This window comes from Annulohypoxylon truncatum (genome assembly GCF_022578515.1).
Source record: "Annulohypoxylon truncatum strain CBS 140777 unplaced genomic scaffold F4807scaffold_15, whole genome shotgun sequence".
Classification (NCBI taxonomy): domain Eukaryota; kingdom Fungi; phylum Ascomycota; class Sordariomycetes; order Xylariales; family Hypoxylaceae; genus Annulohypoxylon; species Annulohypoxylon truncatum.
In genome coordinates, this window is record NW_025953801.1 from 287,518 (window position 1) to 302,580 (window position 15,063).

At 47.8% G+C, this 15,063-nt stretch overlaps 2 protein-coding genes across 2 annotated transcripts; both read right to left on the reverse strand.

The window, feature by feature from the left end:
* Positions 1-2,517: 2,517 nt before the first annotated feature.
* F4807DRAFT_424832 (pyridoxamine 5'-phosphate oxidase-domain-containing protein) lies at positions 2,518-4,647 on the reverse strand. The gene has a single exon (XM_047997910.1). The coding sequence runs from the start codon at positions 4,285-4,287 to the stop codon at positions 3,241-3,243; it is 1,047 nt and encodes a 348-aa protein (XP_047854417.1). The 5' UTR covers positions 4,288-4,647; the 3' UTR covers positions 2,518-3,240.
* F4807DRAFT_424834 (carbamoyl-phosphate synth) lies at positions 4,648-12,103 on the reverse strand. The gene is made up of 3 exons (XM_047997911.1): positions 11,226-12,103; positions 5,111-11,172; positions 4,648-5,053 (listed from the first exon to the last, which is right to left on the reverse strand). The coding sequence occupies exons 1-3, from the start codon at positions 11,854-11,856 to the stop codon at positions 4,997-4,999; spliced, it is 6,750 nt and encodes a 2,249-aa protein (XP_047854418.1). The 5' UTR covers positions 11,857-12,103; the 3' UTR covers positions 4,648-4,996.
* Positions 12,104-15,063: the final 2,960 nt, after the last annotated feature.

Sequence of the window (15,063 nt, forward strand, 5' to 3'; positions counted from 1 at the left end):
ACCTTGTTCGGTCTTCGGTCTGAAAAGGGAAGATTTAGATGATTTATCTTCTGTCTTGTAAATTTGTAGGAGGAAAGCTTAATGAGGGGGTGGTTAACACGGCCCGAAAAGTTACCTTCGAAGGTTATCGAGTAATGCGATTCCCATTCTGGTTAATGCTGGATGGTAGATAGCACCTGAAGGAAACACTGGCCATCTCTAAACATATTTCTATTGGCATTTGGAAAGTTCGTTAGTCTGCAGGAGTCAGGCTCATTTCCAAAGAATCTTACGACAATAAGGCTTCGGATCTCGTCGGATCATCGATACTACGACAGAGAATCCAAATGACCAATATCATGAAGATTTAATGCATACCGGTCGCATTTGCCTTCACGGCTAACGGGACAAACGAAAGTTGGATATCCAATGTCCATTGGCAGCAATCGACGAAGGACGAACAGAGTTTTAGCTAAGATGCATGTCACTTCGCGTAGGTCCGCATTTAGCGGTTGTAGCCATAGCGGGAGTGGCTGGAAGTAAGCTAAAAGCTGGGGGCGCGATGGGGTCTATGCGAAGCGGGCAATACCTAGGCAGCGGGCAAAGCGGGATTAGCCTTGCGTAGCAGTGTAGCAGAGCAGCAGGTGTACAATGTAGAGTGGTACAGCGCATGTAGGTATAAACTTTGGAGGAAGATGGAGGGTGACCGGAGATACAGTTCCTGATTGGGACGTGAATGGAATGCGCTGGCTTGCATCGACAATATGTGTTTCCAGATCAGCAATTATGGTTACCCTGTATACTTTTCTCGGCAAGTGAAGTGTAGAGTTGGAAGCTGACGATGACTTCAACTTTGCTCAACGTTGAAGGTTGGGTGTTGGAGAAAATCGAAACATCTACAGATCTGTGCTACTTAGCTTGGAAGTACTATAGTACATCAGGTAATACAAACCTTACTTATAAGGTTCTACTAGGGATATGGATGTTGAGATCCGCTTATATACAGTATTTATAGGTCTATACTCCATTCGAACTCACACTATGTTAGCCACCCCCAATTGTCCAATGGATTCTACAAACTGACAGAGAACTTTGGAAGGTGCATAGTCGACATTGCATATGCCTACATGAATAAAGCGGTGAATATATGCAGCATATATCATACTTATCCAATCCTTTCCATTTGCTTTCATATTCTCATCAGATTGGCTTAGGCCTGAAACGCCGCCTCGCAGTAGAAGAAGACCCCGCTCGCAAATCCGAAGAATCCCAAAGTGTTATCGTGATTCTTCAACGTTTGCTTACGACGCTCGACTGCTATACATATCTTGTCGGGAGGAAAGACTACATACCTAGGGACCTTGGGACCTAGTCGATTCCTCATTCCTCATCAACCAAATATAGGTTATGGCAGTTGTGGAGCTTCGACAATGCAAACCCTACCCACAAAAGACGAAATACGTATTATCACCGATCGTATGTAAGCTAGTATGTACTCGAGCGACCTGAGAGAATACGATTTATCATACACAGGGGCTGGCGTCCCACAAATGCAGAAATGCAGAATGCAGACGAAACCCTAATAGTCTTCGCACAGCATCTGTGCAGTAAGCTTTTCGTGCTAGTGTCGTCAACATCAGGTTATGATCGTTGAGAACTCCTGCCTGCTGACATCACCCGAATCGAGTCTAGCCAGCACGTTCTGCCCGTTTTGATGCTGTACCACGCACGAAAGGAGTTCATCTGAGCCCCGTGGTAGCGTGGGCGCTTTTCGACAACGGATCGCGGATCACGATTGCTGGAGAAGAGTCTCGGACGTTTGATCGCGCGGAGATGAGCGACCATTTTTGAAGGCCTAGCAGGCCCAGCAGGCCCAGCAGGCCCAGCAGGTCCAGCCTCGTCAGGACAGTGCCCAGACAGCCAGACAAACAAGAGCGGTCAGAACTGAACTGAACTTGCCCCCTCTTCTCCACCACCCACCCCTTCCGGACGGACCCCGGCTTCGAACACGTGGAAAAGTCGTGATGGTGCCCCCTTGACCCCTAGTCTGAACAACTTCCATTCCCAGTCCCCTTCGAAATAGAAGCATCTTCTTTCTTCTTTGACCCCACTTTTAGCGTCTGGCACTAAAACATCATCAGATGGATTAGATCCGAATCTCGTCATTCAAGGGTCCAACTCGTAAATAGGATCATGCATCAGGTCACGGAGGTAAGGGCTTTCTTCCATATTTTACCACATCCGATAGCATTGTAACAGCACCTCCGAGACATGAGATTTTACCCACACGGGCATTGAATCGTGCTATGTGCATAAGCGTAGCGAAAAACAAGCCGTGGCGCTCTCTCGCCCCCAACATCCCCCACGCGTAGTGATTAATCCCAGGGGGCTTCGGCCGTTGAGTTTCAATAGGTAGCACTATAGGTAATTGACGACCGGAGCTCAGTAATTTTAAGAGAAACTCTTTTACCCCTTTTGAATCTTGCACCGCAATGTCACAAGTCTAAATGCGGAATACGCAAGGAACGTAGTAAGGTGGGAAAGAAAACAGGCCGAAAACAAGAAAGATCAGTCAGTTTGAGATCTGCTTACTGCCTGTCAAAAAACCTCGTGTGCTATGTACATACCTCCCTAAGCCATACACGGTCACTATTTTCGAACGTGTCCCGGCAGCAAGATCGGCAGAGAAGGCTTCTTTTAAAATTCGAGCCGCGGCATTCGGTCCGCAGACAGGTAGGATTGCCATGTGCGTTCGGCTCGGGTACCTAGTAAAGGGACGTTCCCTTTCTATCACATCACACACAGATCCTATCGTATCACACACAAAGCACGCACATATACGCGCCGGGCCCTTGATGCGCTCAGATGAGCCTCATTGAAGGAATTGCCGGGCTAAGTTTAAGATTTCGCGCGGCAATCTTGCAATGCCAAGACCTCATCTAAGAATTCCCGTTCCTGTATGTATGTACGTATGTATGTGTGGAGGTTGGGGGTTAGCACATCAACGCACCGCAAACCATCGTCATGGTCATCGTCAAGTGTAACTACTACATGTAGGGTCGTGAACCATTTCCTAAGCTATCAGCGTAAAAAGAGACAGGGTGGCCATCGCGGTAGGAAGGTAGGTAAGTAGGTAAGTAGGTATTTATATTAGGTAGGTAGGTTGTATCGCGACAGCTAGATCTCCTACCTATTTGAGCTTGGTAAAAAAAAAAAAAAAGTTCCTCCCCTTTTCTCGCCTTTCCCTTGCTGCCTAGGTAGCTACGGCCAAACCTCGACCTTCTCCCACCCATCTTCTATACTCCCACCAGGCGTCGTAGACTCCGTCTTCCCACCGCCGACAAACGTATACAACCACCTCCTCGCGCGCTCGGGATCGCTCAAGTCAGCGCGGTCCAATTCATCCGGCACCAAGACCACAACACGAAAATTACTCCTCGCGACCTCGTCGCGCAAATCCACCACCTTCTGTCCCAAGCCCAATCTACCGTCGCGCACCGGCAGCGCGACCGGAGTCCCCGGCGCCGGGTTCCGGAACGTGCCTCGCATCTGCGGGCTCAGGTTGCCGAAGTGCGCCGTGATCTCGCGCCCGAAGCTCCACTGCTTGCTGCTGCCGCCGCTGCCGCTGCTACTGCCCTCAGAGGAAGAACCCGCGGCGCCGCTGTTACTATTACTGTTACTGTTCTTCTTCCTCCGCATGCGCGCCCTTAGCTTCGAGATGACCTGCCGCCCCTCGGGCGAGCCTTCGATATCCGGCGCGAGCACGTACGCGCGTCCTCGCACGCGCCACTGCGTGCTCGTCTCTTTAACCCAGAACACGGCCTCAACGGGCGCGCCTCCGCCCGATCCCGCGAGCTTTTTCGCCTCTTCTTCTTCGTCACCACCATCATTACCATCGTTACCGGTTTCAACACCAAAAAGCTCGGCCATCTTGTCCATGCGGCGGTCCGTCGTGAGCGCGAGGAAGTCGCTCTCGTAGAGGTCTGGGTTCAGCTCCGCCTCGTTCTTCGGGTTCGCCGGCAGGTCCGCGAACAGGCCGCGGAAGACGCAGGTGCGGGTCCGCGGCGCGCAAGCGACGCCGCCCGTCGGCGTCGACGTTTTCCGAACCGTGCCCAGGCTGAATTCCGGCGACGGCATCGTCTGTACGTGCTCCAGAAAGACCTTTCGCCACGGCGCCGGGCCCAACGTAGATACCGTTGCCATTGTACGGCGGGTGAGATGTTCGTAAGCTACTACTACTAGATGAGTGGTGACCTGTGCTAGCCGCGATGATGATGCGATACTTGGGCGGCACACGAAGCGCTGCATAAGTTTCGATGGAACGAGTGGTTGCCCCCTTTGGGCGGTGGTGCGATTGGAGAAGTGGGTTTGGTCAGGTAGGAGGGTGGCTATCCCTAAGAGTGATGATTAAACACTTCTATTGGAGCGTCTCTAGACGGGCTCCAGTTTCTATTTCGACAGTTTATGAGTGAGCTGGAAAGAAACCTATGCCGTCATTATCCGAACATATAAACGCCTCCCAAGCTAGTGATTGTAGCGCCCTAATCACCAGTAACTAGTAGAATTAAACCACTAAACGCTGGTTTACAACAAAGATAGATCACACGTCACAGAAAGACAGAACAGAACAGAACAAAATATTAATTCAAATAATTCTATATACAAAACGTATATACCTACGCATACGCATATACACACACATATATATATATATATACATATAATACTATACATATACCCAAAACATATATAATATACATACCTATACGCCATTCCATATGCCTCATACTTAAATCATTCACTCATAGAAGGCGTGAGCCTAATCAATGTCTAATGCAGTGTTCTTACATATCTATACGTCGTGTACTTTTTGATAAACCCTTACGAAAGAAGGAGACGATATGGCTATCTAACTTTTATGCTCCTTGAAACAAACCCTAGTATCATAATCTTATAAAAAAGATTGTTTACGAATGTAAAGGCGGTCCGGGCAGTACCATGGAAATATGCCTAACTTTCAACCGGACATGACCAAAGCGAGCAAGGCCATGCGGCAGTAAAGACCATACCTCATCTGTAAGTCTGTCAGTACATCTTCCATAATCATGAAGGACCTTCGGTAAGCACTCACCTGTCTGAAATAAGCCGCGCGTTGATCGTAATCAACCTCCTCCGCAACCTCCTCGTTTCTAGGAAGGGGATGAAGTACGCGCGTTGTCTGCTTCGCATATTTAAGAGTTGCGTTGTCGATGCGGTACGAATTCTTGACTTTCTCATAAGCCTCGACGCTTGGGAAGCGCTCTTTCTGCACTCTGGTGCAATATAACACGTCGCTCCTGGATAGTATTTCGGGCGTGAGCTCTTCGGATTCGCAAAGCAGCTGCCCAGATTCCTTGAGTAGACTGCGAACTTCAGCGGGAAGGGCTAGCGACTTCGGCGCAACAAGCTGAACCTGAACTTGATAGTGTCGCAATAGGTACACCAGTGAATGCACTGGCCGCCCGTAAAGAAGATCACCTACGAAGGTGATCGTCAAGCCCTGTACAGTACCAAGCTCTTCACGAATTGTGAAAAGGTCGAGGAATGCTTGCGTGGGGTGCTCCTTGCTCCCATTGCCACCATTGATGATAGGGACCTTGCTATACTTCCTCGCCACGTCCACCGACGACTCTTCGGGATGGCGCAGTACGATGGCATCACCGTAGCACTCAAGCGTCCTAAGCGTATCTTGAAGAGTCTCTCCTTTCTGGACCGACGAATGCGTTGTCGTGATGGGAATGGTCCTACCACCTAGACGTTGCATAGCGGCGTCGAAAGATGCCGAGGTGCGTGTCGACGGTTCATAAAACATAGTGCAGAGGACCCGACCACGCAGGACATTGAGAACGCCCTCCCTATCAACGCCGAGACGCATCTCTTGGGCCACCGTAAACAGTAGGTGAAGATCAGACCGTGTGTATTGCTTAACTGAGAGAACATGCGCACTTTTAAAGGCAGAAGGTTGCATGAGAAGATCATGCAGGGAATCAACAAAAGGCGCTCGTGCAGGACCTGGCAAACCAAACTCATCCACAGTGGGTGCACTTCGCGAAGTAGGACGTACTGTATCTACCTCACTATCTGCCAGCCGTGGTACACCCGCTGGTCTACCAAAGCTTGAAAGGCGTCGAGCACGGAGAGCGTCGAGCGGATGCGATGGTTGGGGGATCGACTTCATGGGCGGCGACATAGGTGTAGGCAGGCTGCCATGAGTAGACATATCATTTCCAAGCGGAGCGATTGAAAGAATTTCTCCGTCGAGGCAAACCGTCTTGCTGTTGAAAGTAACTCTTTGCACTGCCCCGCGCATGGTCTTGCCGGCGAATGGTGACCAGGACGATGTTCTCGGTACAGTGTACGGGCGGTCAACCTCAACTTCAACAGAGGTTCCAACTTGCTCGTGAAGTTCGAATATCTCTTTCGGGTTGTCGTAGAGACGCGTTTTCACGTCTTCAATTGTCAACTTGCCTTCTGTAACGGAGGTTAACAGGAGGGGCAAGGCATCAGCAATACCAACCGTAGGGTCCGCGATGTCTACCGAGTTTGCGTCGGATTGTGCGTGGCGTGCAAGCTGGTATGGAAGACTGCCAATAGAGAATACATCTATCGTGCTAAGATGGTTCCAAAGCGCCTTTTGGTCTTCAGGCTCGGGAAGACATTGGCACTCGGGGAAGTCCTTCCGCGATAGGTACAACGAATAAATTGACACATCGCAAGTGACGTTTAGGCCTTTCTGCTTGCTTAGGGCAATAAGACGGATATCTTCCTTAGTCGTGACACTTGTAACGTGAATGCGTCTGTTGTGAAGGCTCGCAAGCAATAAAATAGAAGCGAGATCCGTTGTTTTCGCGTCAGTTAGGATGGGCTTATGGGTGGGCCATGAGTCGAAGTGCGCGGTGACCGCAGCAACCTTGCTGATATTATCCGACAAATGATTAAACGGGATGAAGAGTGATCCAACCTCGCCTGTCACCTGGCTGATCTGATCGGCGTTATTGGAGGTCGCTGAGACGGAAAAGTTGTAATCGCAATAACCACCTCGTTTGCTACTTTGCTGAGCAATCTTCAGCGTTCTAGCATCGGTAATAGCGCCTTCAACGCCCATGGGCATGACTCTTATCATGCTGAAGCCGGAGGCAATTGAAGCCCTAGTAACGGCCTGGAGGTCATGGCTGCCCTGAGTGCCAATTCCAGGCACAAAAGCAGCAATATTGATCAATCCCGGAAGAACGATGGTACGATGACTTGTTTGATAATCACGGTTGCCAATTTCCAGCTCGAAATGCCTTGCAATCGCCTCGATGAGGATTTTGGCATTCTTGACATTCGTGACCAACGGAATCTGGTAATCCACAGCCATTCGTCGAGTCTGGTATCCCTTGCTCATATAATTGGCAGGTCGACGATACTTGTTGTTAGATGGCAGGTTGATATACAGATTGATCATGTTCTTTGCCAAATGTTGCGTGAGAGAGAACTCTGATCTTTGGTCATCTTCCTCGTTGCTGAGGACTTCTAGGAATTGAACAGGAATACCATGCTCTTGAAGGAAGTCGGCGGTGCCTGCAGTAGCGAATAGCTTATATCCCATCTTTTGCAATTTCTCGACCGACGGAAGCATCTCCTTCTTGTCTTTGTAAGATCCAATTGATAGCAGGATATTGCTCTTTGGGATCTTGAAGCCCGTTGACATCAATGCTTTGAGATACGCCTCATACTTGTCCATCCCGAAACAAGCGACTTCTCCCGTCGAAGCCATCTCCACGCCCAACACTGGATCGGCTCCGGAAAGCCTCGAAAAACTGAATTGCGGAACTTTCACTCCGACACAATCCTGTTGTAAAGTGGTTGGGGGGTATTCAGTGAAGGGAATTCCCATGATGGCCTTGGTAGCCATTTCGATCAGATCAACCCCCATGACCTTCGATACAAAGGGGAATGAGCGTGAGGCTCGAACATTACATTCAATGACTTTGATGTCGTTATCCTTCGCGATGAATTGAATATTGAAAGGACCAGTGACGTTGAGTTTAGCGCCAATCTTCCGTGTAGCCTCTTCGATACGTTGGATCGTGGTCGGTTCAAGGTCCTGAGGTGGTAGTATAAGGGTTGCATCTCCAGAATGAACACCAGCATTCTCGACATGTTCAGAAATGAAATGTCCAACCACAGTTCCGTTCTTAGCGATGGCATCCATTTCAATTTCCTTGGCATTCTCGATGTACTTCGTGATAACCACAGGGTGTTCACGTGAAACTTCAGCAGCTTGCTCAAGGTATAGCTGGAGATCTGCCTCCGAATACACAGTATTCATCGCAGCACCCGACAAGACGTATGAAGGTCGAACCAATACGGGATACGAAACCTTTCTGCAAAAACTCCTAGCATCCTCAAAGCTAGTGAGTTCCTTCCATGTGGGTTGATCGACAGCAATCTCATCGAGCATACGTGAGAATTTATAACGATTCTCGGCCCTATCAATCATTTCAGGAGATGTTCCGAGAACTTTAACACCTGAACGAAGAAGTGGTAAGGCAATGTTGTTGGGCGTTTGACCACCCATAGCGCCCAAAACTCCACTGGCCGATTCCATCTGATAAATATCGAGAACCGTCTCCAAATTTATATTCTCAAAATATAATCTATCAGCTTCGTCGTAATCGGTCGATACCGTCTCTGGATTAAAGTTGACCATAATCGTCTTGAACCCGGACTCTCTGAGGGTGCGGATAGCTCTGACAGAGCACCAGTCGAACTCGACGGACGATCCTATGCGATATACACCTGATCCGAGTACCATCACACCGTGATCATTGAACGTGAGGTCATGTGCGGAAGAGTTGTATGTGAGGTAGAGGTAGTTGGTATAGGCAGGGAATTCAGCAGCGACGGTATCGATTTGCTTGACGTATGGGGTGATTCCAGCTTCGAGTCTCATACGTCTTACTGCTAGTTCGTTGGAGTCCCAGAATTTTGCTAGTTGACGATCACTAAATCCAAGTCGTTTTGCCTGAAGAAGCAGATCAATACGTCGGGAGATTTGGCTTGTGTTGTAATTGGTCATTTCTTTACTGAATTGGCTTAGACCCATGAGCTTGTGCAGAAACCATTTATCAATCTTAGTGAGTTCCCAGATTCTGTCGACCGAATATCCAGCATGCATCGCATTTGCAATAGCGAAAAGACGTTGATCGGATGGAGTTTGCAGCTCGTCGTCAATTGACATGAGAGCCTTGGTTTCGCCGAAGCCAAGGTTATGGAAATCGATAGCTCGGATTGCCTTTTGGATGGCTTCCTCGAACGTTCTTCCGATGCTCATAACTTCACCAACACTCTTCATCGATGATCCAAGTTGTGTAGATACTCTTGTGAACTTCTTCAAGTCCCATCGGGGCATCTTGACAACGACATAATCAAGTGACGGTTCGAAACAGGCACATGTTACTTTTGTAACCGTGTTCTTGATTTCCTTCAATGGAATGCCCAGTCCTAGCTTGGCAGCGATGAAGGCAAGTGGATACCCGGTTGCTTTGGATGCTAGAGCGGACGATCTTGATAGTCTTGCATTGACTTCAATGATGCAATACTCCTTTGAAAATGGATTCAAGGCATATTGAATATTACACTCCCCGACTACGCCTAGATGACGGATGACGTTGACTGCTGTCGTCCGTAGCATGTTGTAGTCCTCGTCTGATAATGTCTGCGATGGCGCGACGACGATAGAGTCTCCCGTGTGAATACCGAGGGGGTCGAAGTTCTCCATGTTACAGACCGTGATGCAATTATCTTGAGCATCGCGTACGACTTCGTATTCAATTTCCTTCCAGCCTTTCATGCTTCGTTCGATAAGTACCTGCGGGCTTGCCGCTAGAGCCTTGTTGCAGAGGTCTAGGAGCTCAGTTTCATTGTTGGCGAAGCCGCTGCCCAGCCCACCCAGAGCATAAGCGGCCCTGACGATAACAGGGAAGCCAATGTCCTGCACAACGCGCATTGCTTCGTCTACACTACTCGCAGAAGCAGACTTAGCGCATTTCTCGCCGATGGAGTCCATGCTACGAGCAAACAGTTCGCGATCTTCCGTAGTAATGATCGTGTCAATTGGGGTACCTAGCACCTTGACACCGAGCTCCTCAAATTCATCCTTAAGTTGAATGCCGACTTGCAGAGCGGTTTGGCCACCGAATGTAACGTATATTGCGTCCGGTCGTTCATGAACGATCACTTTGCGGACGAACTCGGCGGTAACAGGAAGGAAATAGACTTTATCAGCGAGACCCTTCGAAGTTTGGATCGTCGCAATGTTAGGATTGATGAGGACAGTGTAAATGCCTTCTTCCTTCAAAGCCTTGATGGCCTGGCTTCCCGAATAGTCAAATTCGCCTGCCTGTCCAATGCTGAGGCCACCACTTCCAAGAACCAGGATTTTCTTGACGTTGACACGAGGATGTAGCCTCTCATTTTCTTCGGTGGTGCCTCCAGGGAACTTGACTGGAGAATCGAGAAGTTCTGGGTTCTTGGCGCAACTGACAATAGTATTGATGAAAACATCGAACAGGAACTCTGTATCGCGAGGACCCGGTGTACTCTCCGGATGAAATTGTACGCTGAAGTGTGGTTTGCTGACATGCATGATACCTTCATTGCTACCATCGTTGGCATTTACAAACAGCTCCTTCCATTCCTCTGGAAGGCTTCCGGCATCGACTGCGAAACCATGATTCTGTGAAGTAATGTGACACTTCCCTGTTACCATGCTCGTGCAAGGTATGTTGTGACCTCGATTACCGAACTTCATCTTCGCAGTCTTTGCGCCGGCCGCTTGGGCGAGTAGCTGGTGACCAAGACAAATGCCAAAGACCGGTGTACGGTTGGCCTTCATCGCCTTGGCAATTTGCTCTACGGGTTCGCGCATGACGGCCGGGTCACCAGGACCGTTTGATATAAAGAGTCCATCATACTCTTCTCCGGCACCACTAGCAATGTCATGATTCCAAGGACACACGAGCACTTCGATGCCTCTGTTTAAGAAGCACCTAAGTTGATTGTTTTTCATGCCAACATCCAGGCAAAGTACACGGAGAGGGCGTCCCGAAGGATGTTTAAGTGCCGAAGATGGGGCTGGCTTATAGAGTTGAGGCTGTTTGATAGAGACTGAAGATCCATCAGCATACCAGGACCGATACTTCGTCTATAGGGGCACTCACCCTCAGCCACAAGGTTCTTAGTGTTGGGATTAACCCAATCGATCATATCAAAGTGTGGCTTCCAGTCCTGCGTGATATGATGGCTTGTAGTGCCATTAACGCCGTTGGTTGTTCCATTCGTCAAGCCTTGCTTTTGCAACAACATCCGGCCTAGCATACTACCTTCTTGTCTAATGCGTTCTGTCAGAACCCTCGTATCGACACCATACATAGCAGGGACCCCCTGCTCTTTTAACCATGTTCCTAAGGAGGAGGTTGCGAGGAAGTGGGAGAACTCTTCGCCGGCGTAGGAAGATACGACGAGACCGGCGATGTGAATCTGAGAAGACTCGAAATGTGCGGGACGGTCACGAAGTAGTTCGTCCATCGTCTCTCTAGAGGGCACACCATAGTTTCCCACGAGGGGGAATGTGATTACAAGAATCTGTCCACGATACGAAGGGTCTGTCACCGACTCTGGGTATCCAACCATACCTGTCTGGAAAACCAACTCTCCAGCGATGCTCTTCTTGGCACCAAAGCTGTACCCCTGGTAGGAAGAGTGATCCTCGAGGTCAAGGCACATAAGACCTTCGTCCTCGGAGCCCACAATCCGCGCAGAGGCGGGCTGATAGTGTACGGAATCCTCCATTTCGACTCGTACTGGCTGCTAGCCGGTGGGGGATGTTGGTGTTTGAGCAGAATGGTGATGTTTGGAATAAGGCGATGAGAGGGGTTAATTGGAAGCAGCACAAGCTCATAAGCAGAGCTTTCTAAGGCCGCAAAAAGTAGTCAACTCAGAATATCATGTCGTCGTAAACCTCAATTGACAATTGTAAGAGCAATTGTAAGAGAATGGCTCCTACAAGTTTCGACTCTGAAGCTGAAGAAAAAAAAAAGTTTTAGCTCCGACCAAGAAAATTTCATATTTTTTTTCTTCCAGTTTTCCCCTTCTATTTCGTACTACGTACAAACTCCAGTTCTGAATGGCCTGCGGGGCTACCAATTACAATGCAATACGACGTAAGAGGTCCGCTCGCAGAGTCCAATCAGTGGCAAGCATCTTGAATTAAGCATTAGTCTACCAGGGTCCTTCCCTTTTACAGTGGTTATATAACCTAAACTCGATCTCTGAAGTACTAACCTACTTGGCACATAGAAGTCTCAAGTACATTAGCGAGACTCACCTTTTTCTTATTTGCTAAATCACGTCATAAGAATGCATCCCACCAAGCTGCAAAAGCCCCTCTCTTTTATAAGATCAAAGTTCTAGCCTAAAAGAAAAGAAGTTCAAACTAATCTAGGTACATAATCAAATGAAGAAAGAAAGATGAAAGCACAAGTCTTGTGTTATAAGCTATTTACATGTCAAATATTTACCTAACCCCGTCGAGGTAGAAACTAAAGTTGTTTCTGAGGAGCCTTGAAATAGGTGCGTGATCAACTGCTAAAATCGTCGAAGGAGCCTCAATTACTAGACCAATGAGCGCTATATTATTTCAGATACCAAAAAGGAAATATTCTTATCAATTGCCAACGTTAAGATTCGAAAATTGTGCCAATCAGCAATTCCACTTCAGTATGCTCTAACAGGAGGCATCTTTGCATCTACGGGTTATCCATTTGCTAAAGGTCTATTTCTACCGAGTGATGAAGACGTCAGGCAATAAAGTCATCTTCATTTATAATCAGATAGACGTTACGTTCAAGATGTCATTTATAGCATCGATTCAACAGATAGAAAGTAGACTACAAGGCATATTATTATAAATCTTGCAACTGTCGGTCTCACGAAAGGAGAACTGATTGCTGTGGCTACAGTGCTTCATACGAAGAAGAATCTGTTGAACTTAAGCCTTAGGTCTCTTTTTGGTAGTGTATCCGCCAATGTTGGGTCTTGGAAAATAGGTACCTGGTGATAGCGATGCTCTCCATTCACTCAACATCATGCTCAACGAGCCGGGAGCGTCAATGAAACCCCCTGACTTATAATCCAACAATTATGTTTTCTATTTTCTTTCTAGCCGTAGTGAACCATAAAGAGACATAACTAAGTAGGCGACTATCGTCGGTCTATTCGTTGGTCCAATAGGTACCTAACATTGCTATTAATCTTTGAAGTATATCCTGAGGTATATCCATATATTCCCCGAACCCTCGGGAGGTCTGCGAGGGAAGATCATTCCCCCTTGCCCCGGCGTTAAATATACCAACCAACCATATATTCTCCCAGTAAAGCTTGCTAGGAGCACTCTATGATCATTTCTCTGGATTAACCATTTCTCCAACATGGCTTCTTGTCAGGGGTTACGGCACATAATGACCTAGGAGCTCTCCACGATGGCACTACTTGGTTAATACCTATATAGTGGGGCGATGAAGCTCCCTAAGAATTAAAAGGGTCCAGGAATTAATGCAGTCAATACATAATACCTGTCAGGCATAGAGCCCTTAGGTAGTTCTTAGCTTAGTACCGAGTGGAGGGTGGTCGATTGTATTAACGTCCGAGCCTCTTCAGAACGAAAGGGGGGAACACCTCCTATATATATAATGTCTCCCCCACTGTCGCCCTTTGGCACTACCTACCTAGGAATGCAGGTAGGTACCAGCGAGCCTCTTGTTGAGAATCTCTCACTACATATGTAACATAACTGACAACCACTCCTCAAGAACAGGTAGGTTCTCCGAGATAAAACTTGGAACACTTGATAGGATAAGTACTTTTCCGCACCATCTTGCCCTGCCCTACAGTCCAATATGATTCGTAATGGTTTTTTGAAACCTCCTAACCCGATAACAAATAAATTCATCTCTATCCTTCACTAATGTCAATATATGGTATGAGGAACTGTATTTCGGGTTTGGCTAGGAATCTACCGGGAAACTACCGCTCTCGTATTGTGGCTCGATGGTATTCAAATGAGCATCCATGTGAATATAAGTTACGAAGTGATTTCTGGCTCTCCTATAGAACCCGAGGGGTTGAGCTTACATGTAAAATCCCTCTTTTGATCGGAGCGCAGGCCACCCCGCATTACCTAGGTACCTAGGCCACCATAAAAGCCAGCTATATCCTAGCAGCGTGACCTGCTTTAGTGTGTAGAGTGACCTGAGCCCGAAGATCCAGATGTGTTATCAGCTGTTCCGAGTTATAGTCTTACGGCTGGATCCTAGTGTCGTTTCATTGTTCATAGTCGACATAACTTTTTTGCCTTCCCCCCTTTTCATTCTGGAGATAGGAGGATGACATGGTACGTAGTAAGGTAGGTAGCATATGGTATGACTAAGCTTATCTCTCCCGTAAAAAAGTACAAAGGCATTAGGCTTTTGAAATATGGTAATTTTAGGAAACATTCTTGCTATAGCTATTGGCACGAGTAGAAATGATTCTAACTTGTGATGTTCTCTTTCCGAAAGGCCTGATCTCGTATAATGATATCCACATGTGTGCATTGCTCTCCGGCACCAATGCTTGAAAAACGTGGGGTAGAAGATTAGAGTTAAATATTTAAGTATGTCGTCAGGGTCCAGATGCAAGGGAGCATGCTCATCATGTGCCGTCGTCGGTTATCCCAGACCAGATGGATGTAACCTTAGAATCGTACCAATCAGAAAGCCGGTACTCGAAGATCTTTGAAGGAGCGGTGAAAACCTCGACCTGAAGAAAGAAAAGAAACTTGGAAGTTTCGTCTTCGTGATAGGAGATAATTAAATGCATAGGCCTACATTTGTAGAATGTGGCGCGTCTAGGGAGTTATTCTCCTGGCCAATTGAAATAGTTAGGTACTCAAAGAAGAAATTGATGGTTCTCAAAGGGGTTTCTCGACAGTAGCACAACTTGGTCGGGATGGATTGATAG